The sequence below is a fragment of the Oryctolagus cuniculus genome, chromosome 9 (genome assembly GCF_964237555.1).
Source record: "Oryctolagus cuniculus chromosome 9, mOryCun1.1, whole genome shotgun sequence".
NCBI classification, from domain to species: Eukaryota; Metazoa; Chordata; class Mammalia; order Lagomorpha; family Leporidae; genus Oryctolagus; species Oryctolagus cuniculus.
In genome coordinates, this window is record NC_091440.1 from 95404597 (window position 1) to 95427778 (window position 23182).

The 23182-nt window shown below is 48.8% G+C and overlaps 1 protein-coding gene across 9 annotated transcripts in view; it reads left to right on the forward strand.

Annotated features, from left to right (window-relative positions):
- ATP8A2 (ATPase phospholipid transporting 8A2) overlaps positions 1 to 23182 on the forward strand; it is a 729626-nt gene that overhangs the window by 28637 nt on the left and 677807 nt on the right. The window contains exon 1 of one of the 9 annotated variants that reach the window (XM_051850715.2): positions 11958 to 12193. The exons of the other annotated variants lie outside the window; for them this stretch is intronic. Within the exon in view, the coding sequence (XP_051706675.1) occupies positions 12118 to 12193 (76 nt within the window). The 5' untranslated portion in view covers positions 11958 to 12117. Of the gene's footprint in view, positions 1 to 11957; positions 12194 to 23182 lie in introns of those variants that run through there. 9 annotated transcript variants of the gene reach the window in all.

Consider the following 23182-nt stretch of genomic DNA (forward strand, 5'->3'; position numbering starts at 1 on the left):
AGAGAGAGACAGAAAGAAAGGTCTTCCTTTGCCGTTGGTTCACCCTCCAATGGCCGCCACAGCCAGTGTGCTGCAGCCGGCGCACCGCGCTGATCCGATGGCAGGAGCCAGGTGCTTCTCCTGGTCTCCCGTGGGGTGCAGGGCCCAAGCACTTGGGCCATCCTCCACTGCCTTTCCTGGCCACAGCAGAGAGCTGGCCTGGAAGAGGAGCAACTGGGACAGAATCCAGCGCCCCAACGGGGACTAGAACCCAGTGTGCTGGCACCGTGGCGCCGGCCGATAACTCTTAATATAGTCAAAAGTTGTAAAGATTTTCTTTGAAAAATTTTATGGTTTTGGTTCTTGTATCTAACATCTCTTTTGAGTTAATTTTTGTTTGTGGTGAGAGGAAAGGGTATGTAGGATCTAAGTTCGTCTTTTTGCATATGGATGTCTAATTCTTCCAACATCATTTGTTGGAAAGTCTACTTTTCAAATGTACAAAGTAGAATGGAAATTGATGTTTTTCCTAACTATGGAATTAGTCCACAGTGTGCTCACTCAGTGTGTGCCTGGTGGTGCAAATCAGGTGGCCTACCATGTGGTCAAGGGTGCATGTATTCAGTGTGTCCACTGGGTGGCGTTCTTCTTCCAGGCGTATTTTCGGTGCATTATGATAGAGTGTAATTTTCCTGGTTATGTGGAGGTGCTGATTTTATCATCTAAATTTAACTACGATAACCCTCATGAAGTTAAACGAGTTACGTTAAAAACAGGGTGAGGATCAGGGAATCACCTGTAAGCGGAGAGATGATGGTGGGAGTCAATTACCAGTGTCTGTGCCAACTCTGCATTCATTTTCTGAAATCCGCATCAATCTCCATCCATAGCAATCTCTCCTTGCTGCTGGCCACCCAGGCTTTCCTTTGTGTTCCACATGAAGGAGGAGGGAAGTGCTCGTATTCCCGAGAGGAAGCCAGCGAGGACACAGTGGGGGAAAATGGCCGCCCAGGCTCTGTGTGTAGACAGGAGGGGGGATGGCATGGGGAGGCGGTTTCTTTCCCCAAGTCTGTTTTCCAGGGGCCCGTACTGTGATTGACAGGTGTTCTAGCCCAGTCTCTCTTCTCATGGCTGCTAGGGCTTGGCGCGCTGCAGTGAGTGTCCGAGCCAAGAAGATACCCTCTGCTCTGCCACCCGTCCCGTCAGTGGAGGGGCACCATGCTGGAAGCAGGCATGGGTTCAAGATGCTGCCCATTCTTGGGCACACCCGTGCCTCATGGTGCTTCCCTCCCCCACCTGGATGCTCTCCCTTCCCTGTGACTGCACACACCCCCAGCCTCGTGGTTGCCCTGAGGTTCTTTCTGCCCACGCCCATGTGTGGCAGTTTTGACTCTCAGGTCACTGGGTGACGGAACTATGACCACATGGGTGGCGATCCATCCATCTGGGGGCCCATTCTGGCTGGATCAATGAAATGCAAGTTCTCTGCTTTCTTCTTATGCAAAACATAGAGGGTTGGACTGAACCAAGGGCAGCTTTCCCAGCATGATGCATGGATCATGCATATTAGCATCAACTTGAATTATTACAAAAATTCAGATATCCTTGGCTCATCTAAGACCTACCAAATCAGGTGAGGACAAGGAGTGGAGGACCTGCAGTTCCATAAATGCCCTGTTTAATTTTGGAGAAACTTCTCTTACAGTTGATGTTTGGCAACTTCTGGTCCAGGAAATGGAAGGGAAGACTGTGTGTGTGCTCCTGCAACACTGCAGATTTTGTAGCAAATGGACTTGGTTGTTTTTGTAATAATTGAATTTCAGAGTTCCGAGGGACCTACTTGCTCATTTACATATGGGAAAAATAAGGCCACGGGAGGTGTAGTGATTGGAAGGGGTGTGTGTGTGTGTGTGTGTGTGGCTGCTTGGATCACATGATCACCTCCAGATACAGCAGGCCTCTGGGTAGACTTACTCTGATTGGTCAGCTTGGCTCCCTGGCCACTCCTTGGTAGGAGAGGCGGGAACTGTGATATTACTAGGCCCCTCCCCCCAAATCACAGGGAGTGGAGAGAGCAGTTCATAAAATATGAACTAGGAACAGCTGTCAGGTGACCAGGGGGTTTGATGAGAAACGTCATAATCTAGGACCACATGGGTGGTTATTCTTCGGTGTAGGAGAGTTCATGTGTACAGAGTGTAATTGCCTTTGTTGGTCTTGGGCCAGCAGGTTTGAGAGAAAATGCAGAGGTTTTATGAAAGCCTTGTGTTCTGTTGATATAAACGTGTGCCTCTTGGTTTGTGCAGCTTTGTGCAGAAATACTTTTGTTTCTTTGACCCCTACTACTCTGTTGAGAGACCTTTGTGGAGATGTTGAGTACCTTGATTACGATCATGGTCACGGGTCACTGATCGGCTCACATCCTGACTCCACTTAACCTACCTGTGGATTCTTGCACAAGTTCTTTAGCTTCTCTGATCCTGAATTTCCTCACCCATCAAACAGAGATATAAGGTACTCATGCCTTTGCGTTGTTTTGGGAATTAAAGGAGAAAATGCAAGAAATGCAATTAGGTGATTTCGTGACACAGAGTAGGCAATCTAAATGTTAGCTGTTCTAATCATGCTTATAAGACTGGTTCATCTGCTTTAGACCTGTTGGTTTGTCGTCAGGTGGCTGCGTGGGTTGTTGAATGTCCCAGTGCTCTGCGTCTGTACTACATTTGCTGAAAAGGTGTTTTATTCTGCTATTAGCCATCCCTCTTCCTCTCCCAGTTCAGCTTGTCAACCAACACTTGCCTTGCTCCCTTGCTTTCGTCCATCCTCTGGACATATTCAGCAAACCAGTATTGGATCAAAGAAGTTTAAGCTGTTGGACTCACTATATTCCAACACTTCATTTAAGAAAATAAGGGTTTTTATTGTATTGTAAAATATTTGAAAGATCCCAAAAAAAGTATAAAAGAGGAGATAGAAATCACCATCCAGAAATAATTACTGTAAACATTTTAATATTGCCCTCTAGATACAAATACATACATGAAGGGACTTCAAAGAGTTTGTGGAAAATGAAATTAAAGAGTGAACATAAAAATATAAACCTTATTTCTCTCTCTTTTTTTGTTTTATTTTTATTTTTATTTTATTTTATTTTATTTTATTTTTTTGACAGGCAGAGTGGACAGTGAGAGAGAGAGACAGAGAGAAAGGTCTTCCTTTGCTGTTGGTTCACCCTCCAATGGCCGCCGCGGCCGGCGCGCTGCGGCCAGCGCACCGCTCTGATCCAAAGGCAGGAGCCAGGAGCCAGGTGCTTTTCCTGGTCTCCCATGGGGTGCAGGGCCCAAGCACCTGGGCCATCCTCCACTGCACTCCCTGGCCACAGCAGAGGGCTGGCCTGGAAGAGGGGCAACCGGGACAGAATCCAGCGCCCCGACCGGGACTAGAACCCGGTGTGCCGGCGCCGCTAGGCGGAGGATTAGCCTAGTGAGCCGCGGCGCCGGCCTTCTCTCTTTTTTTAAAGATTGATTTTATTTATTTGAAAGAGTTGCAGAGAGAGGTAGAGACAGAGAGAGAAGTCTTCCATCTGCTGGTTCACTCCCCACATGGCTGCAATGGCCGGAGCTGGTATCTATCCGAAGTCAGGAGCCAAGTGCTTCTTCCGGGTCTCCCATGTGGGTGCAGGGGCCCAAGCACTTGGGCCATCTTCTACTGCTTTCCCAGGCCATAGCAGAGAGCTGGATTGGAAGAGGAGCAGCTGGGACTAGAACTGGCGCCCATATGAGATGCAGGTGCTTCAGGCCAGGGCTTTAACCCACTGCGCCACAGTGCTGGCCCCTAAACCTTATTTCTCAACATAAGCTCCATCAAGTCTGAGACAGTTTTGTAAGCGGTGGTATTATTCAGTTAGTCCATCTCTGAAGTACCTGAGGATCACGAGAGTTTATCAGGAAGGAGATATTTTGTTCAGAAATGTGCCTAGAGGGACACCATGGGAAAGGGAGGCAAACATAAGAATCTCCATGGTCTGTTTGGGTGGAAGACAGGTCAGGCTCTTGGGTTCTATTATCCAGATGCCAACAAGAACAAAGACATCACTTGAAGAAGGAACATCCTGATGGAGCAGCCAGGTCTCAAACCAGTGCCCATATGGGATGCTGGCACTGTGCGGTGGCTTTACCTGCTACACCTCAGCACTGCCCCAATATTGCCTACTTTTAAGTTGGATTGTTGTATTGAGTTGTGGAGATTAGCTCCGACCGTTGCAGCCATTTGGGGAGTTAACCAGTAGATGGAAGACCTTTCTCTTTGTCTCTACCTTTCACTGTCTGTAACTCTACCTCTCAAATAAATAAATAAAATCTTTTAAAAAAAAGACATGTATTACCATAATCAGTCACCTACAAGGTACTGAAATACAATATTCTTTCAAGTTTAAAGTACCTCTCCTAAGAACTGCACTATAGGTGGCTCTTTAGTTCAACTGAAATAAAACTGTGAAAGTAGTATTTTCCATTATATTATTGGTATATGACTCAGAATTCAATAAATATTGAGAATTCAATCTTTAATCAAATCCTAATAACCACTACTATTTACGTATAAATTATCATATAAAAAACCTGTTCAGATTAATGTATCTTAGTAGTAAGGGAAAGAACACAAAGAAATAGACTACAAAGAGATCTGGTAAGTGCCTTTATTTTACAGTTTAGCGACTGACTCTCAAGCTTGAATATCCACTTCTTTATCAAGAAGTAAACTATTTCCATTGCCCTAGAGAGTTCTCTTAAGTCTCTCCTTTTTTTAATTGATGACTTAAAAATTATTTACTTATTTGGAAGGCAGAACGATGAGAGAGTCAGAAAGATATATATATATATATATATATATAGAGAGAGAGAGAGAGAGAGAGAGAGAATCTTCCATCTGCTGCTTTACTTTCCAAATGGCCACAACAACTGTGGTTGGGCCAGACTGAAGCCAGGAGCCAGGAGCTTCTTTGGGGTCTCTCACGTGGCTGCTGGGGCCCAAGCATTTGGGTCATCTGCTTCTTTCCTAGGTGCACTAGCAGGGAGCTGGATCAGAAGTGGAGCAGCTGGTACTTGAACCGGCGCCCATATGGGATGCCAGTGTCGCAGGCAGAGGTTTAACCTACTGTGCCACAGCGTTGGCCCCAAAGTGGTGTCTTTTCATGAGTGGAAGTCTTATTTTTGATCATATATAATTTATAAATGTTTTCTTTTACAGTTAGTGTTTTTATATCCTGTGCATGAAATCTTTTCTCCAGTGTTTTCTTTTAGAAGCTTTATATGCTTAGTTTTTTTCACATTTATGTTTATGGCCCTTTTTGAGTTAATTATTGTGTTATGGTTAAGGGGTCAAAGCGTATTTTTTTCCCATATGGACATCAAGCTGTTGCAGCACCATTTATTGGAAAATTTTTCATTTTCCTATTGAATTTTTTAGTGCCTTTGTCAAAAGTATTTAACCATGTGTGCGTGGATCTATTTCTGGGCTCTGTTCTGTTGCAATGATCTGTTTGTTTATTCGTAAGCCTACAATACACTGTCTTTTTTTTTTTAAGATTTATTTATTTTTTTGAAAGGCAGAGTAAGAGAGAGGCAGAGAGAGAGAGACAGAGAGAGAGAGAGAGATTGAGAGATTGAGAGTCTTTCATCCGCTGGTTCACTCCCCAAAGGGCCGCAACAGCTGGAGCTAGGCTGACCTGAAGCCAGGAGCCAGGAGTTTCTTCCAGGTCTTCCACATTGGTGCAGGGGTCCAAGGATTTGGGCCATATCCTAAAGAGCTGGATCAGAAGTGGAGCAGCCAGGACTTGAACAGGTGCCCATACGGGATGCCAGCACTGCAGGCAGCGGCTTGACTGGCTACGCCACAGTGCCGGCCCCAACACACTGATTAGTCTTGATTAGTAGTTGGATACTAGAAGACTTGAAACCCAGCAAGACTTTCTTTCACCTGTATACTTTGGGAGCCCAAATGCCTTGTTTCCAGTATGGAAGTCTTATACAGCATTTACTAATTTTTTCATAAATAGTATACAATGAGAGGGTAATTAAAAATCTTATTTTATTAAAACTGATTGTTGCTGTTGCTAATGGACTGTATTATAGCTGCAGCAATGTTTCCAGCTCTCCAGCTCTTCCAGAAAACTGCCAGTTTCCCACTGGGAGATGGAGTCTACTCCTTTCCTGTTGGACAGACGGGGCCTTTATGACTGCTTCAACCAACAGGATGTGGCGGAAGTGACGCTGTACACTTTGCAAGGCTGGGTTAGAAAAGGAGATACAGCTCCCACCTGGCACTCCCTCTAGGGACATTGACCCTTGGACCTCAGCCAAGGTGAGGAAGTGCAGGTGGAGAGGGCAGCTGCCAGCTGGCATCCAATGTCAGGTGTTCATTCCACACCTGTTAATAAATGTTAAATAATGAGTGAGATAATGGAGGGGGAGGTGGCCTGGGACAACTGTGACTTTTGTTGGAGATTCACAGTGCTGCTGAATATTTCTTCAGTGTCCAGTCTGGCAAACTGCTCTCTAGAAGCAGTATGTAGAAATGATAACAATTCAGAGATGGGGCCAGTGTTGTAGTGCAGGTTAAGCTACTACTTGGGACACTGCCATCCTATTTGGAGTGCTGGATTGAGCTCCCTGCTAATGTGCCTGGAAAGACAGTGGATGATGGCCCAAGTACTTGGGCCCCAGCCACCTGTGAGGGAGATCAGGAAGAAGTTCCCGTCTCTTGGCTTCAGTCTGGCTCAGCCACAGCCATTGTAGCCATTTGGGAAATGAACCAGTGGATGAATGATCTTTCTTTCTCTCTCTCTCTCTCTCTCTCTCTCTCTCTCTGTATGTGTGTGTGTGTGTGTGTCTCCCCTGCCACTCCTTCTGTCTCTGTCACTTTACCTTTCAAATAAATAAATTTTTAAGAAAACTGCACTTATGGAATACTTAATAAGAACCTCATAGAGGAATAAAGATTTCTATTAAGTGATCTTCCATCTTGGATCCCTTGCCCAATACTGTCAGGGTTGATTTTTCATTTGTTAGTTTGTAAATAATAACAGGGGTACAAGAAAGAAGCTCTATGTCTCTGGGGAGTAGGGGTATGGATGATTGCTATATACTCATCTCTACTTTTTTTTAAGATTTATTTTATTTGAAAGGCAGAGTTACAGAGAGAGGAAGAGACACAGAGAGATCGTCCATTTGCTGGTTCACTCCCCAAATGGCCACAATGGCCAGGGCTGGACGAGGCTGAAGTCAGGAGTCAGGAGCTTCTTCTAGGTCTCCCATGTGGGTCAGTGGCCCAAGCACTTGAGCCATCTTCTGCTGCTTTCCCAGATGCATTAGCAGGAAGCTGGATTGGAAGTGGAGCATTTGGGAATGGAACCAGTGCCCATATGGGATGCTGGTGTTGCAGGCGGTGGCTTAACCTGCTATGCCAGAGCGCCAGCCCCGCTCAACTCTCTTTTGACATGCCATTTCCATTAATTTTTAAAAAATATTTTATTTATTTATTTGAAAGACAGAGTTACAGAGAGAGATAGAGACAGAGAGAGAGGTCCTCTATCCACTGGTTCACTCCCCAAATGGCTGCAATGGTGGAGTTGAGCCAATCTGAAGCCAGGAGCCTCTTCTGGGTCTCCCAGGTGAGTGCAGTAGCCCAAGCACTTGGGCCATCTTTCACTGCTTTCCCAGATGCATTAGAAAGAAACTGGATTGGAGGTGGAGCAGCCAGGAATTGAACCAGTGCCCATAGGGTATGCCGGCGTTGCAGGAAGAGGCTTAACCTGCAATTTCTTTTTTATAATGTCTATGTATGCACCTATGTATGAGACACCTTCAAAAAGTTCATGGAAATGTATATTATTAGAAACTATACATGGATTTCAAAATTTTTGCACCAAAGTCAGCTTATATTTTTATTTTTATTATTTTTAATGATTTATTTATTTGAAAGTCAAAGTTACCTAGAGAGAGAAGAAGAGGCAGAGAGAGAGAGAGAGATCCTCCATTTGCCGGTTCACTCCCCAACTGCCCACAATGGCTGGAGCTGTGCCGATCCAAAACCAGGAGAAAGGAGATTCTTTCAGGTCTCCTGTGTGGGTGCAGGGGTCCAAGGACTTGGGCCATCCTCCACTGCTTTCCCAGGCCATAGCAGAGTGCTGGATTGAAAGAGGAGTAGCAGGACTAGAACCGGTGCCCATATGGGATGCTGGCACTGCAGGCAGTGGCTTTACCCGCTAAACCACAGTGCTGGCTCCAGCTTATGTTTTTTTTTTTTTTTTTTTTTTTACGGGCAGAGTTAGACAGTGAGAGAGAGAGAGAGAGAGAGAGAGAGAGAGAGACAGGCAGAGTTAGTGAGAGAGAGACAGAGAGAAAGGTCTTCTTTCCATTGGTTCACCCGCCCAAGTGGCCGCTACGGCTGGCATGCCGTGCCGATCCAAAGCCAGGAGCCAGGTGCTTCCTCCTGGTCTCCCATCTCCCATGCGGGTGCAGGGCCCAAGCACTTGGGCCATCCTCCACTGCACTCCCGGGCCACAGCAGACTGGACTGGAAGAGGAGCAAACGGGACAGAACAGGTGCCTCAACCAGGATTAGAACTCGGAGTGCCGGCGCCGCAGGTGGAGGATTAGCCTAGTGAGCCGCAGCACCGGCCCCCGGCTTATGTTTTAATTCCATTTTCTCATAAACTTTTTGAAGTATGCCTGCATATATATGAAGTACCTGAAGTACGAATACAATGTGTGTGTGTGTGTGTGTGAGTGTGTATACATATGCACACTTAGTGTTATAAAGAGGATATGGGGGCCGGCGCCGTGGCTCAATAGGCTAATCCTCCGCCTTGCGGCGCCGGCACACCGGGTTCTAGTCCCGGTCCGGGAGCCGGATTCTGTCCCGGTTGCCCCTCTTCCAGGCCAGCTCTCTGCTGTGGCCAGGGAGTGCAGTGGAGGATGGTCCAAGTGCTTGGGCCCTGCACCCCATGGGAGACCAGGAAAAGCACCTGGCTCCTGGCTCCTGCCATCGGATCAGCGCGATGCGCCGGCCGCAGCGCACCAGCAGCAGCAGCCATTGTAGGGTGAACCAATGGCAAAAAGGAAGACCTTTCTCTCTGTCTCTCTCTCTCACTGTCCACTCTGCCTGTCAAAGAAAAAAAAAAAGGATATGGGGCTGCTTTAGTTTGAGGAAGATGAAGGTTAAGAGAAGGCTGAAAGCCATTATTTGTATAAAAGAACTTCTTGGGAAGGCGTCTGGCTAGGACTATGAAAACTAAACAAGGAAGAATGGGCTTGTGATTAAACAGAAGAGGAAGAACGGCTGGCAAACCCTAGCCACAGATATGGGGGGCAGGCTGCCAAGGACAGCCGTGCAGCCTGGCTCCTTGGAAATCTCAGAGCAGAGCAGAGCGAGACTCTGTGTAGCCATAGCGTGAGGTGGGGGCTCCAGCGCTCCCGGGAGGCTGGCCTGTCTCGGCTGAACTCATTGCTCAGGGTGGAGACAGGTGGCTTCCAGCCCGTGTGCCCCCACTTCATCCCCAAGGGCAAAAGGGCTGCCGTGGCTTAGTTAAGCACAGTGTTGACCTCTGTCCTCTTGGGACTGTCCTCGAGGGACCCGTTCTCCCTCCTGCAGGCTGCTTCCTGACTTGTGAGCACCTGCTGGCTTTCACAAAGCTAGACAGAAAACCCCTTTCTCCAAGTGGCCCTGCTGCTCTGTGTTTTGCATCTATTTGTTCTTCCTTCTTCTTGTCAGGCATCTTTGTCCCCTTTGGTTCTCATGTTCGCTGCCTCCAGCAAGGGTGACAGGATTTCTCCCCAGGGCCAGGTGTAGGTCACGGGGTGATGTGACCGGCACTTGGAGGCTAAGTCTAACAATAAACACCAGTCATTGCCAGCTCTGTGCCTTTGGAACCTCAAGGTGGCCTGGACTGTGTGCCCAGTGTAGTCTAATCCCTCCAATTTCCTGAGAGGCCGACAGATCAGGAGCACTAACTGAGGCAAACGAGGAGGTAATACACATTCAAGGAAATGCCTGTCTATTGCTCCTTGCTATCCAAGGTGTGCCAACTGAATTACCTCAGCCCTCCAAAAAAGCTGTCAGACCAGCTGTGGTGACCCGAGGAGAAACGTGCAGAGCAATGCAGCAGTCCCAGTTCTTGACTGGGTTCCATGCCATCAAGCAGGACCTGGGGGAGGGGTTGGGTCTTTGGTGGTCAAGGCGCAAGTTCCATACTCAACATAGTCTGCATGCACGCTAAACATTAAGACAGAGACAGGCACTGTGGCACGGTGGATCGGGCTGCTGGTTGGGATACCCACATCCCATACTGGGATGCCTGGGATCCTGCCTCTGCTTCCTACCCAGCTTCCTGCTACTGTGCCTGGGAAGACAACAAATGATGGCCCAGGCACCCGGGTCCCTGCCACTCTCATGGCAGACCTGGACGAAGTTCCCGTCTCTTGGCTTCAGCCTGGCCCAACCCATTATTGTGGATATTTGGGAAGTGAACCAGCAGGTGGAAGATCTCTCTCTGCCACTCTGGATTTCAAACAAAACTTAAAAAAATTTAAAAATTGAAAACAACTTTTATCTACTTTTCCCATTCTTGTCTCATAGTTGTGGCCAAAAAATAGTTTCCTATTTGTCTTAAAGTTCGGGATGGAAAAAAAATCTTTATTTTCTCTTTAAGTTCCTTTCAAAATTCTGCTAAGGTCCTCAATGAATTTCTATAGATAGAAGTTAGGAATCCTCCTTAAAGCTGAAATTTACTGTACTTGTGCCAGCCTGGTTTTCCATGCCCATCCTGTCTGGATTCTCCTGCGAAAATCTGCAGCAGAGGCTGGCTGAGAGGAGCCCGTGATCTCCTGCCCCCACCCAGCGCTGTTTCAGCTGGCCTCTCTCCTTGCCAGTCCCTCATGTTTAATTTAACAGGGAGATAATGATAGCATCGGTCAGTGCGGAGTCAGGCTGTAATGTGAACCCATTCTGTATTTTTCTTCTACTCTGCGGTCAGAATTGCATCAGATATGATAAAGATTTAGCTTCTGTTCCTCTCTATGGAACTGTGCCCAGAAAAGAACCAAACAGCCGGTGAACATGACCTGACAAGCAGACAAAAATAGATGGCGTGACCTTGGATAGGTCACCTTACCTCTCAATGATGTTGCTTCTGTGGAAAGTGTGTGTGTGTGTGTGTCAGGTGTGTGTGTGTCAGGTGTGTGTGTGTGTGTGGGTGGGGGTGGTTCCAAGCATTCCCCAGGGTTTTAGATGACAGAGATAGTCTATATTCTGGTTCATTTCTCAAACGCCAGTAACAGTCAGGATCGGGCCAGGTCCAAGCAAGGAGCCTGGAACTCAACTGCGGATCTCCCGCGTGCAAAGCAGGGAACCCAGTACTTGCACCATCACTTGCTGCCTCATAGGATGTATCTGGAATCAGGGCCGGCACTCGAACCCACGCAGGAGGGTTTTGACAGCATTAAGACACCACCTAGCTAGGATTCTAGAGAGGTGGTGGGGCTTAGGGGGCAGAGGCCAAGGACCTGGGACGTCTGTGTGTTCCAGGCCACGCGTCTGCCAGCTTGGAAATCCCTGTTTGGTGAAGAGGCTTTGCCAGACCCCACCTGAGAGTCAGGAGTCCCGGAAAGTTCACAATGCTTCGGTTTGTACACACGACGCGCGCCAGGCGGGTAAACAGGAAGCCCGCGAGTCTTGCAGGGCGCGCAGCGAGCCCCGGAAAAGCAGCTGTCCAGACCCCACGCCGCCGCCTGAAAGCCCCGTCTCCCACGCGCCGCCGCCGCGGCTTCCCAGCCTCGCGGGCCCGCTCCTCCTCCTGCGGGGCTCCCCCGCCGCAGGCTGCCCCCGCCCGCCCCCCCACGCCGCAGCCCGGCCCGCGGGGCCCGGCGCGCCGGCGTTCGCGGGCGCTGCCGCATTGGCCGCTGCGGCACGGACGGCGCAGCCACGCGCGCGGCGGGCACAGGCGCCGGCGGCCCCGGGCAGCCCGCAGCGCGGCGAAGCGGCGGCCCACACATGGCCCTGGCGCCGCCGCGGCCCCAGCGCCTAGTCCTGCGCGCAGCCTCCGCCGCTCGCCGCGGGCCGCCGAGCCCCCCAAACGGGCGCGATGCTGAGCGGCGCAGGCCTGGACAAGGCTCTTAGGATGTCCTTGCCGCGGAGGGCGCGGATCGGCTCGTCTGTGGGTGAGCGGGGAGGGTGGGCTGGCGGGGCGGGGGGAGGGCGCGGGGCGCGCCCCTGGTTATGTGACACCGCCCAGCTCTCTGCGCGCTGCTCCCCATCTCCGGGCTCCTGGGGCAGGTGGAACCGTGGACGCCAGGGGCCGCCTGTGCCTGGGGGCTGGGCGCCGTTGCACCTGCCGGGCCAGAAGGCCAGTGTCTCCGGCGAGGGTCCGAGACCCCCCGCTCTGCTGCCTACCCACCGTACACGTGTATGCGCGCGCGCGTGAGTGTGTGCTCCACGCGCATGTCCGTGCGCCTCTGCGGTGGTGAGGTGGGGGCATGCGACCCGCGGTGGGCATAGTTGGCTGCCGCGGAGGACTTCTCCCTTTTTTCGGCTGTCGGCGCGCTTCGGCCTGTGAGGCGCTGCTGCAGGGCTCAGAGGGAGCCAAGGGGTCTTCCTCGCGTTTCTGGTCCCCTCAGGCCCCGCGAGGGCACAGTAGCGACATTAGCTGAAGGCCACCTGCGCTGCCTCCGCTTAGAGAACACACACACACACACACACACACACACACACACACACGCTGCCTGCAGGTGCAAGTGCTTGGGACCAGAACCCATGCAATACGTCCCCCCTACCCTTTCCCAGGGTTTCAAATGCGCCACCCCCAGCATTGTGGTCTGTGGAAGCCCGCGGTGCATCCTAGGAGGTATTTAGGAACCAGGTTCGAGTTGAGCCGGGTGTTTATGTGGTTATGACGTATGATGGGTTCCCTAGACTCTTAGATGGTGCGGAAGTGAAAGATGTGTTTCTGGAACGAGCTGAATTCTTCACTATTTCAGAACTCCAGGGAAGTCTGTAGGAAGATCTATGACTCGAGGATGGTTTTGGCTTCGTAGTTTAGAGCTGGGTCCACTTGCCATCTTGTGTGATTTTTGCATGTGTGTGTTGAAAAATACGAGCATAAAATTATGACTTTGGCATTTCTGCAGTTGAGTAATGCGACAGGGAAATGGACTTCTCAGAGGAGTAGTTTAGGCCACTGTTTGGTAAAGTTGGGTCACGTGGGGCTTCTTTCATAGTCACTGAAGGGGGGACTCCTTTGTGTCGCGGTGGAGACAAGGTGGTGGGAGCAGAGCTCCAGCAGGGGGACAGTCGGGGTGCAGCAGTAATCCAGGTGTGTGTGTGGGGGACAGGGTAGCCTGTCAAGGTGGGAGGGGTGGGCAGAGGAGTGGGCAGGCAGATCCTCCTTTGCCTGAAGGTAGATCAAAGGTATTTGCTCATGCTTTTGGAAATGGGGCATAGGGAAACAAAGGAAATAAAAAATGTGGCAAGGTTATTGGTCTGAGAAACTGGAAGAATGCACCAACGTTGCAGGGTTCTCTCGGAGGGAGAGGGGGCCCTGAGACATTGCGGCTCTGACCTCATGGAGGCTGAGGTGCTTTCTAGAGAGCTTGGATATTTGAGTTTGGTAGAGAGCTGGATATTTGAGCCTGGGGCGTGCCAGGGCGGTGTTCAAGGTCAGAGATCTAAATTCAAGAGCTGTGCTCAGGACTCCCTCCAGGGGCAGGTGCACTGCAATGGCGCAGGACCCCACTCTTAGAGGAGGCCTGTGCTTGCTTGACCACTTGGCCGTCGCTGTCTTGGGAATCTTAATCATTAAAAGTGTTTTTAATTTTGCGTTTATTTGAGAGGCAGAAAGAACATTCCCATCTTAGTCTGCCCTGCCTTGCTTTAACTAAAATACTCGGGAGGAGCGTCACGGGAAAGAGGAGATTTATTTTAGCTCACAGTTTGGAGTTCACAGTGTAGGATCGGGTAGCCCCATAGATTGGCATCGCCAGAGGTCGGGCGTGGGGTGTACATAGGAATAATAACAAGGAGAGCATCGAGGCAGAACAGGGACTCAAACCTCAAGCTCCTTGTGAGAAATACCCTCCCAGGAGACTCCCCTAATGGCCTAAAACCCTCCCACCAGACCCACCCCTCTGATGCCATCACTAGATCAACGTCTCTACCCTTGATCCATCAAGCATTAAACATCAGAGTTTGAACATCTGAGTAAATGTTGGGGAGACAGATCCTACCCAACTCCTAACAGCTGTCCTTTAGCTGTTCACTTCCTAGATGCCTGCATTGGCCAGGACTGGGCCATACCAAAGCCAGGAGTCAGGGATGCAATCCGAGTCTCCTATGTGAGTGGCAGGAACCCAATTGCATGAGCTATCCGTGCTGCCTCCCAGGATCTGCGTTGGCAAGAAGCTGGAGTTAGGAGCTGCAGCCAGACATGGAACCCGGGCCCAGGCACTCTGATGTGCAATGTAGGATTCTTAACCAGGCTAGGAATCTTACCAATGTAGGAATCTTTTTTTTTTTTTCTGACAGGCAGAGTGGACAGTGAGAGAGAGAGACAGAGAGAAAGGTCTTCCTTTTGCCGTTGGTTCACCCTCCAATGGCCGCCGCGGTTGGCGCGCTGCGGCCAGCGCACTGCGCTGATCCGATGGCAGAAGCCAGGTACTTATCCTGGTCTCCCATGGGGTGCAGGGCCCAAGGACTTGGGCCATCCTCCACTGCACTCCCTGGCCACAGTAGAGAGCTGGCCTGGAAGAGGGGCAACTGGGACAGAATCCGGCGCCCCGACTGGGACTAGAACCTGGTGTGCCGGCGCCGCAAGGCAGAGGATTAGCTTAGTGAGCCGTGGTGCCAGCCCCAATGTAGGAATCTTAACCAATGTAGGAATCTTAACCATTTAGCTAGGCTAAATACCCACCACAAGTCTTAATTTTTGAATAAGGGGCCCGCATTATCATTTTACACTGCATGTAAAGATTATGTAATTAGTCTTGGCTGTCAGTGTTTACAGATGTGGCCTAGAAAAGAGAGTCCCCAGTGGAGTCCCGAGCACATTTGGGTGTTGGTAGATTAATGGGCAACAGAAAGGGCCAGAGTTTGGCTCGTGAAGCCATTGGCAAACCACGAGAGATGCTGGGAGGCCCAGTGGGGCAGACGTTCAGGAACAGAGGGCTGTTTAGTTGTGTCGAATGCCGCCAGGGCTTGGGAACCATGAGGCGTGGGCCCTGACCTTCAGTTTAGCTGTGTGGAGGTTACAGGTGTCCCTGAAAGGAGCTGTTATTATGTGCCCGTGGGGAAGAACGGCTGATAGGGCAGGTGCAGGAGTGACCATGTGGACAGGAATTGGAAGACAGCAAGTGCAGAACTCTTGGGGTGAACTTTGCAGAAAAGACAGGGAGGGGAAGGAGGGTGTGAGCTCCTGAGAGGTGGTTTGGCTTTGATCTTCCAGGTGTCAAATCTGATGGCCGGAAGGACAGGCTCAGGGAGTTTTAGGGATAGGGAGGGCAGGGTCATCAGCATTGCAGGTAAGGCATGAAGGTCCAGGAATAGTGGGAGAGGTGCGGGCCTGGGGGTCCTGCTGCTGACAGGCTGAACTCCCAGAAGACAGTGGCAGATTGGGTCGGGAGGGGGTCTGTGTGGAGTGTTCATATGATGGCTGGGGAAGAGGGAGGGCCTGGGTAGTGAAGGTTTCCAGGCCTCACTCATGTCCACCTGGAGAAAGGGCGCGGTTGTCCCCACCCATAAACATTTTCAACACAGGTGTGTGCTTTCTCAGTGCATCTACTGCTTCTCATGATTTTGTAGACTAACAGTCAAAGGGTAGGAGATTACCGCCTGCTTCAAGATGATGTGCTCAGTGGTGTGTGGTATTTGCTAAGACAATTCTGGGGCTACTGTCGTTCCCCAGAGACTTCTTTCTTAATCTGGATATCCTTTGTCAGTTCTGTTATTCTCCAAAGACCAGTTCTCTTTCAGTGCATCTCAGACATTTGACCTAATGGTGGAAATCTAAAAGACTTGTCAGAGAAGGGAAGTCTTCCTGCCCTTGTTGGGCTTACAGTCTGCTCAAGGTGGAGCGTGTTAGTCTAGTGAGGGAGAGAGAGCAGAGACAGTCATGGATTTCACACGTAGACCCCAGGTACCTACTGTGTGCCAGGCTGTGTTGTGGCTGCTAGAGATGGAAAAGTGTACAGCGCAGGTATGCTGTGGTGGAGCTCCTGGCATAGGGCTTGATTCCCACACATGCAGTGAGGACTGTCAACTCTGGTATCCAACCTCCGACCTCAGACTCACACACACAGGCAGTGCACACTGGCGAACAGCAAGATTAAGCAGATGTGTAGGTGTACAGAGGGGTGGAATCAGAAAGGAATGGGCGTTATTTTCTGCAGTCTGTGACATCATTACTATCTAGGGCAGAATGTTCCTCTGTATCTTACTGAATTTCTGGATTTGGCTAGATAAATGATGAGCAATAAAGAGCGAGCAGGCAGTAAGTGCGCAGACCAAATACAGAACCCGGACAACTACAGATCTCCTAGAAGCTATCCCTGGAGTTCTGTTCCAAATCCCACACCTGAGCCTTTTATCCCTCCAGGCTTCTCCTGGTCATCAAAGGTTTTTTTTTTTAATGGATTCCTACATGGACCTGGTTTTGCCATAACAAACAGCCTCAAGTTTCAAGGAGAATTAGGACAGCTGAAAATACCAGGAGCTCAATGTTAGACTATAAAAGCTGAAAGATAGCTCGGAGGTGGTTTAACCCCGCCTCCCCTCCACTTCACAAATGAAGAAGCCAGAGAAATTCTTTGATTAGTGGTGAATTTCCAGCAGTACCAGCTAACGCCCAAGTCCAGTGTGCTTTCTACCATCTCCAACCTACCGAGTTTGGTAGTAGATCTAAATTGAACAAAACGAGTTCATGCTTCCTGTTCCTTTCTTTTTCTTGTTAGGAAGTAAAAAAAAAAAAAAAAAAAAAGGACATGGGTTGAATTCCTTGTGCTTCCATTTATGTAATACTTTGTGGGTACTCAATAAGTAAAGATTTGACTGAGCTCTGATATGGGTCATTTTTTGACTTGGTATAATGGACTAGATTATGCTTAGATATTTCTTAGAGGCAGTAGTTGTAAAAGTTAAAACACTAGACTTTATAGGGTAAGAGAGAATTGGATTCAGATTTTGACATTGTCTTTTGCTACCCATATGACATTCAAAAAGCTCCTTTATTTCTGTTACAGAAGAGGAAGAAAATAAGACTTTTGTATGTCATGGAGTTCTTATATTAGTTTCTGATGTGCATGGAAATGTATGCATTAATTATTCAGTACTTGGTGAAGCTTATATAGACAATATGCTCTCATTCCTGCACATCATCATCCAAGGCAAACTCTTCCACCTTATTACATTCATTTACATTTATCCCCATTAGAGTAGACTTTGCAAAGACATTAGTTGTCATTATTTCCCTTCTGAATCTAATGATGGAGACCAAATGTGTTAATCTCTTTTCCATTACCATAACAAAATGCCCGAGATTGAGAACTTTATAAAGAGAAGAGATTTATTTAGCTCACAGTTTCAGAGGCTGACAGTCCAAACAGCATAGCGCCGGCGTTGATGAGGGTTCTGTTGACTGTGTCACCTCATAGCGGATGGCATCATGGTGGGCCGCAGGTGAAAGAGGGAAAGAGAGAGAGAGAGAGCGAGGGAGCACACGGTGGGTGCCACGGGAAGCCAGGCAGCAGGGGGGGCTCCTTTATCACAGCTCGCTCTCGTGAGAACTCATGGTCCTACGAGAACTACTTTAATCCCTTCCGAGAGCAGCACCCCCAATGACCTAAGGACCTCCCACTAGGCCCCACCTCTTAAAGGTCCCACAACCTCTCAACACCACCCCACTGGGGACCAGTTTCCAGCACATGAATTTTTCAGGACGCATTCAAGCCATATCCAGACTATAACACCTGACTAGGAGATGACTGCATAGGTTATTATAGAAGAATCAAGCATTCCTTGAGTGCCGTTGTCCAGTTGTGTACGATTACACCATGGACTCTGATTCTAGAGAGAGTGTTCATCCTCTATGACCTTCTGCTGGAAGTAGTCCTGCCTTTATGGCCATCTTCTACCCTGCAGCTGGCCAATATGCACCTCAGTTGATGACTTCAGTTGTTTAATAATTGATTTTATTTTTACAAAAGATGCTTTGTCTTAAACTTCCATCTGACAGAGGTGCCAGCTAGACAAATGGATGAAATTAAAATTATTCTCTCCAAAATGTTTTCAAACATTTATGAGAGGATGTGTGCAGGGCGTCTCTTGAAGACACGTCTCTACCCTTGCTCCTTGGATCTTTATATCCACCAGATATAGCCGCTGGTCAATACCACACTGGATACAAGATCTTATTTACATCCATTTAGGCCGGTAAAAGTGCTTAGAGCAATGTTAACAACCATTAAGAAAGGCTAAAAATAAAAGTGATCTCATATTCCTGCCCTGGAGCTTCTCCCCATCATGGTCAAGGACAAACAGAGAGACAGGGCATGCTACAGGCCACGAGAGGGTCCTTGAGAGGATGGCGCAGCTCTGAAGTGGGGAGTGCTTGGGTCCTTCTGCTGCCTGGGTCTCCCTGCCCAGGTGTGCCCATCAGCATGCATGACTAATATTTGCTCACCAGCCTGGCAGGTGGAGGCTCACCTTGTTGACTATAAATGGGCCTGGGGGCTGTTGATGCTCTGACAGTTCATCTCTTAGCTCCTGCCCTGCCTCTCTGTAAGAATCATAATCTGTTGTCATAGTTCATCCTCAGAAATGATCTCATTCTCATTAGTTTTGGTTCAGAGGTTTTGCATTTGCAAGTAAGTTTTCCAGTCTTGTAATCTATGTCAGACAACCAGCAAATGGGCCAGTGGACATTTCGCACATTTCAGAGAAGTATGTGGGTGCTCCTTGTCCCTGCCCTGCCTCTGGGGTCCCTGTGCCGGCCGTCTGCAGCCATGAGCATCCCAGGATTACTGTCACTATTTTAAGCCCGTTACCCAGACTGGTTGTGTGGGAAACTAGGGTAAGCAAATGTGAGGGCGTGTCTGTGCTGATATTAGGAATCTGAGTCCAGATATGGAGTTCAAAGACAGTTGCTGTTTTTCATGGTCATGATGCTGTAACAGCAGAGAGCAGCTTGTTCAATTCAAAGGCCAAAACAGAGCACGGCCTGCTGCGGGAGTCTGTGTGCTCGCCAGAGGATCAGGCTTCTTAGCAGCTATTTTTAGCTCCATGCTGATTATCCTTATTTAAGACTCCTTTCCATTTTCCTTATTCGAATGCATTAAGGAAATGTAACTTTGGCTTTACAACTGCAGAAATTTTGCCCTTGAATCCCCCACAGCAGTAATTACTGGATACGGAGCTGATAGACTAAGCCATCCTGGCCCCTCTGGACCAAGCTCAGGACCCTCTCAGCAGCCGGGTTTGAGCGGTGCAGGTATTGGTGAGGTGTCTGTGCATGTGACTTCCCAGTTACTCAGATGTGCATTTGTGCTGGGAGAGTCACAGGAGTAGACATTCCAGGGGCACCTGAGGTTCACGTCCATGTCGCCCCTTGCTGATACTTGGAACTACGTTTCTCTTACGTTCTGTGAAGTTCTTAACATTGTCTGATTTTGTGATAGGCAGATTGGGGCACAGTTTTTGGAAGGCTAGACCCCAGTGTGGACAGGCAACTGAGGCAGGTCCTCAGGGAGGAGTATCTGAGCTGGATGCAAACACACGGGGTAAGGGAAGATTGTGAATGCAGCACACTGTGAGGATCTAGAAATAATGCAGCCAGAACGAGGGCAATGTTGGGGAAAACAGTGGCTATGGGAAACAGCTGGGTTGGTGTGGACAGGCCACAGAGAGGGAGATCAGGGAGATGAGATGAGAGAGGAGCATTGCCTGATCACAGGCCAGTGGAGAAGTGGTATTTATACCTCCTTGTCTAACATCTGCCCTTTCGAGAGGCCAAGATCCTTTGTACAGGGCAGGCAGTATATTGCAGTCAGAAATGAGTGAGTCAGAGACTGTCCAGGTTGAAGGTGACTTTATTATAGATCTGTGCCATTGAGCACGGTGGCCCTGAGCTGTGTATGGCTTGCAGAATGGTGAGTCTGAATCCAGTTGTGTCATAATGGTATGATACACACTGGATTTCTGGGACTAAAAGGAATGTGAAATAGTTCATTAATAATGTTTTATGTTTATTACATATTGGAGTAATACTATTTTGGTCTATCAGGTTAATAGGATGTATTTTTAAAAATATTTATTTACTTGAAAGAGTTACACAGAGAAAGAGAGAGAGAGAGAGAGAGAGAGAGAGAGAGAGAGAGAGAGGTCTTCTATTTGAAGGTTCACTCCCCAGCTGGCTGCAGTGGCAAGACCTGTGCCAATCCAAAGCCAGGAGTTTCTTCCAGGTCTACCACGCAGGTGCAGGGGCCCAAGGACTTGGACCATCTTACACTGCTTTTCCAGGCTATAGCAGAGAGCTGGATTGGAAGTGGAGCAGCCGGAACTGGCGCCCATATGGGATGCCAGCACTTCAGGCCAGGGCGTTAACCCCCTGTGCCACAGCACTGGCCCCAATAGGATGTATTATTAAAATTATTTTCTGGGGCCGATGCCATGGCTCACTTGGTTAATCCTCCACCTGCGGCGCTGGCATCCCATGTGGGCACTGGTTCTAGTCCCGGTTGCTCCTCTTCCAGTCCAGCTCTCTGCTGTGGCCCAGGAGTGCATTGGAGGATGGCCCAGGTGCTTGGGCCCCTGCACCCACATGGGAGACCAGGAAGAAGCACCTAGTTCCTGGCTTCGGATCAGTGCAGTGTGCTGGCCGTAGTAGCCATTTGTGGGGTAAATCAATGGAAGGAAGACCTTTCTCTCTGTCTCTCTCTCTCTCACTGTCTATAACTCTACCTGTAAAAAAATAAAATAATAAAATAAGTAAAAAAATAAAAAATTATTTTCTGTATTTATCTCAGGTGTCACTGCTAGAAAATTTAAAATTATATTCATGCTTTGCATTCTATGACTGTATGTCAAAAAGTCCATGGGACAATGGAAGTAAAAGATAATTTCTTTTTTTTTTATTCTTTTTTTATTTTTATTTTTATTTTTTTTTTGACAGGCAGAGTGGATAGTAAGAGAGAGAGAGACACAGAGAAAGGTCTTCCTTTGCTGTTGGTTCACCCTCCAATGGCCGCTGCGGCCGGCGCGCTGCGGCCGGCGCACTGCGCTGATCCGATGGCAGGAGCCAGGAGCCAGGTGCTTTTCCTGGTCTCCCATGGGGTGCAGGGCCCAAGAACCTGGGCCATCCTCCACTGCACTCCCTGGCCACAGCAGAGAGCTGGCCTGGAAGAGGGGCAACTGGGACAGAATCCGGCGCCCCGACCGGGACTAGAACCCGGTGTGCCGGTGCCGCAAGGCGGAGGATTAGCCTAGTGAGCCGCGGCGCCCGCCTATGATTAAATAAATTAAAAAAAAAAATTTTTTTTTTAAAATTCAATTCAGGAAGAGAGAGCTAGACATAGATAGTGAGATAGATGATAGATAGATATGTATCTAGATGATACATAGATGGAAAGGAACAGGTATGTCTACTGGTTTATTCACCTATTGCCAACAACAGCCAGCAATGGGTCTAGGACCAAAGCTAGGAGCCAGGAACTCAATTCAGGTCTACCACGTGCTAACTGGGGTCCAACAGCTTGCACCATCACCTTTGCCTCTCATGACTGTTAGCAGGAAGCTGGCATCAGGAGTGGAGCTGGAACTCAAGCCTGGCTACTCAGATATGTAGACATCTCAGTGGGTGTCTGAAATGCTAGGCCAAGCACCCTCTATGAACTTTGGGCTGCACGCTGTGAAGTCCAGGGGCTAACAGTGCTAAGCCTTAATGACCTGCGCACCAAACTTCTTCAGGAATCAGTGAGCACCTCAGCAACACTTTCTCATCCTCAGAGGCCGTCATTAATGGGAGTTGAACTGATGTGGTTTTTTTTTAAAGGAATATTTAAAACTACATCCCTTTTCATGAATATTTCTCCACAATGTATTGCAGTCTGAAATCAGTGTGTCAGAGAAATGGAAGAAGTACAAAAGAAAATGCCAGGGCTGGTGCTGTGGCACAGTGGGTTTAGGGTGCTGCCAACACTCGCATCCCATTTCAGAGCTCCGGGTCGTGTCCTGATGCTCCGCTTCCAATCCAGCTTCCTGCTAATGTGCCTGGAAAGGCAGCAGAGGATGGCCCCAGTTCTTGTGCCCCTGCTATCCATGTGGGAGACGCAGAAAATGTGTCTGGCTTTGGCCTGGCCTAGTCCTGACCACTGAGGGCATTTGGGGAGGGAAGCAGCAGATGGAAGATCTCTCTCTCTGTGTCTTTCCCTCTTTCTCCATCACTCTGCCTTTCAAAATAAATAAATAAATAAGTAAATCTTAAAAAAGGAAAAATCCTGTAGTGTCATCACATTGTTACTACTAACCCTGAGTCTCATTGAGGAGACACAGGTTTTATTTCCAGGATAATGGTAGACTCCTTTAAAATGTCCTGACTTTGATATTTTAGAACATTGATAAAATGTTGGGCTATGATTGGTAAATACATGATGTTAACCAAGATGATAGTTGTGTAACTGGTAGTAATCTGATGCTTTTTATCAGGAATCATGGTTACCTGGGATTCTCTCGCAGTCTGTGCTTCCATGTGCGGTGAAGAGCTAGGCCGTCTGTAGGCTGTGATATTTTCAGTGGAGACCTTGGCTGTGAGTGCAGGGATAGTGTGTGACTGAATAGGGCAGGAGAGCTAGTCCCTGGTTCTAAGTCCATCTTAGACAGGGAATGCGTTGACAAAATACACCCAGCAGAGCTGGAAGAATTACACAGAGGTGGTGGGGATGGCATCTTGAATAACATCTCCATGTTGCACTTTGATTTCAGCTCTCTAGTGCCCCACCATGGGAGTCTCATGCAGGAGGATCTCACTGCCCTAAAAATCCCCTGCACTCCACTGACTCATCTTTTCCTTCCTGCCCAACCCCTGCTAACCCACGGATCTTCTTTTCCTGCCTCCATAGTTTGTTTTTCCTGAGTGTCATACTGTTGGAAATATACTATAGCCTTTGCAG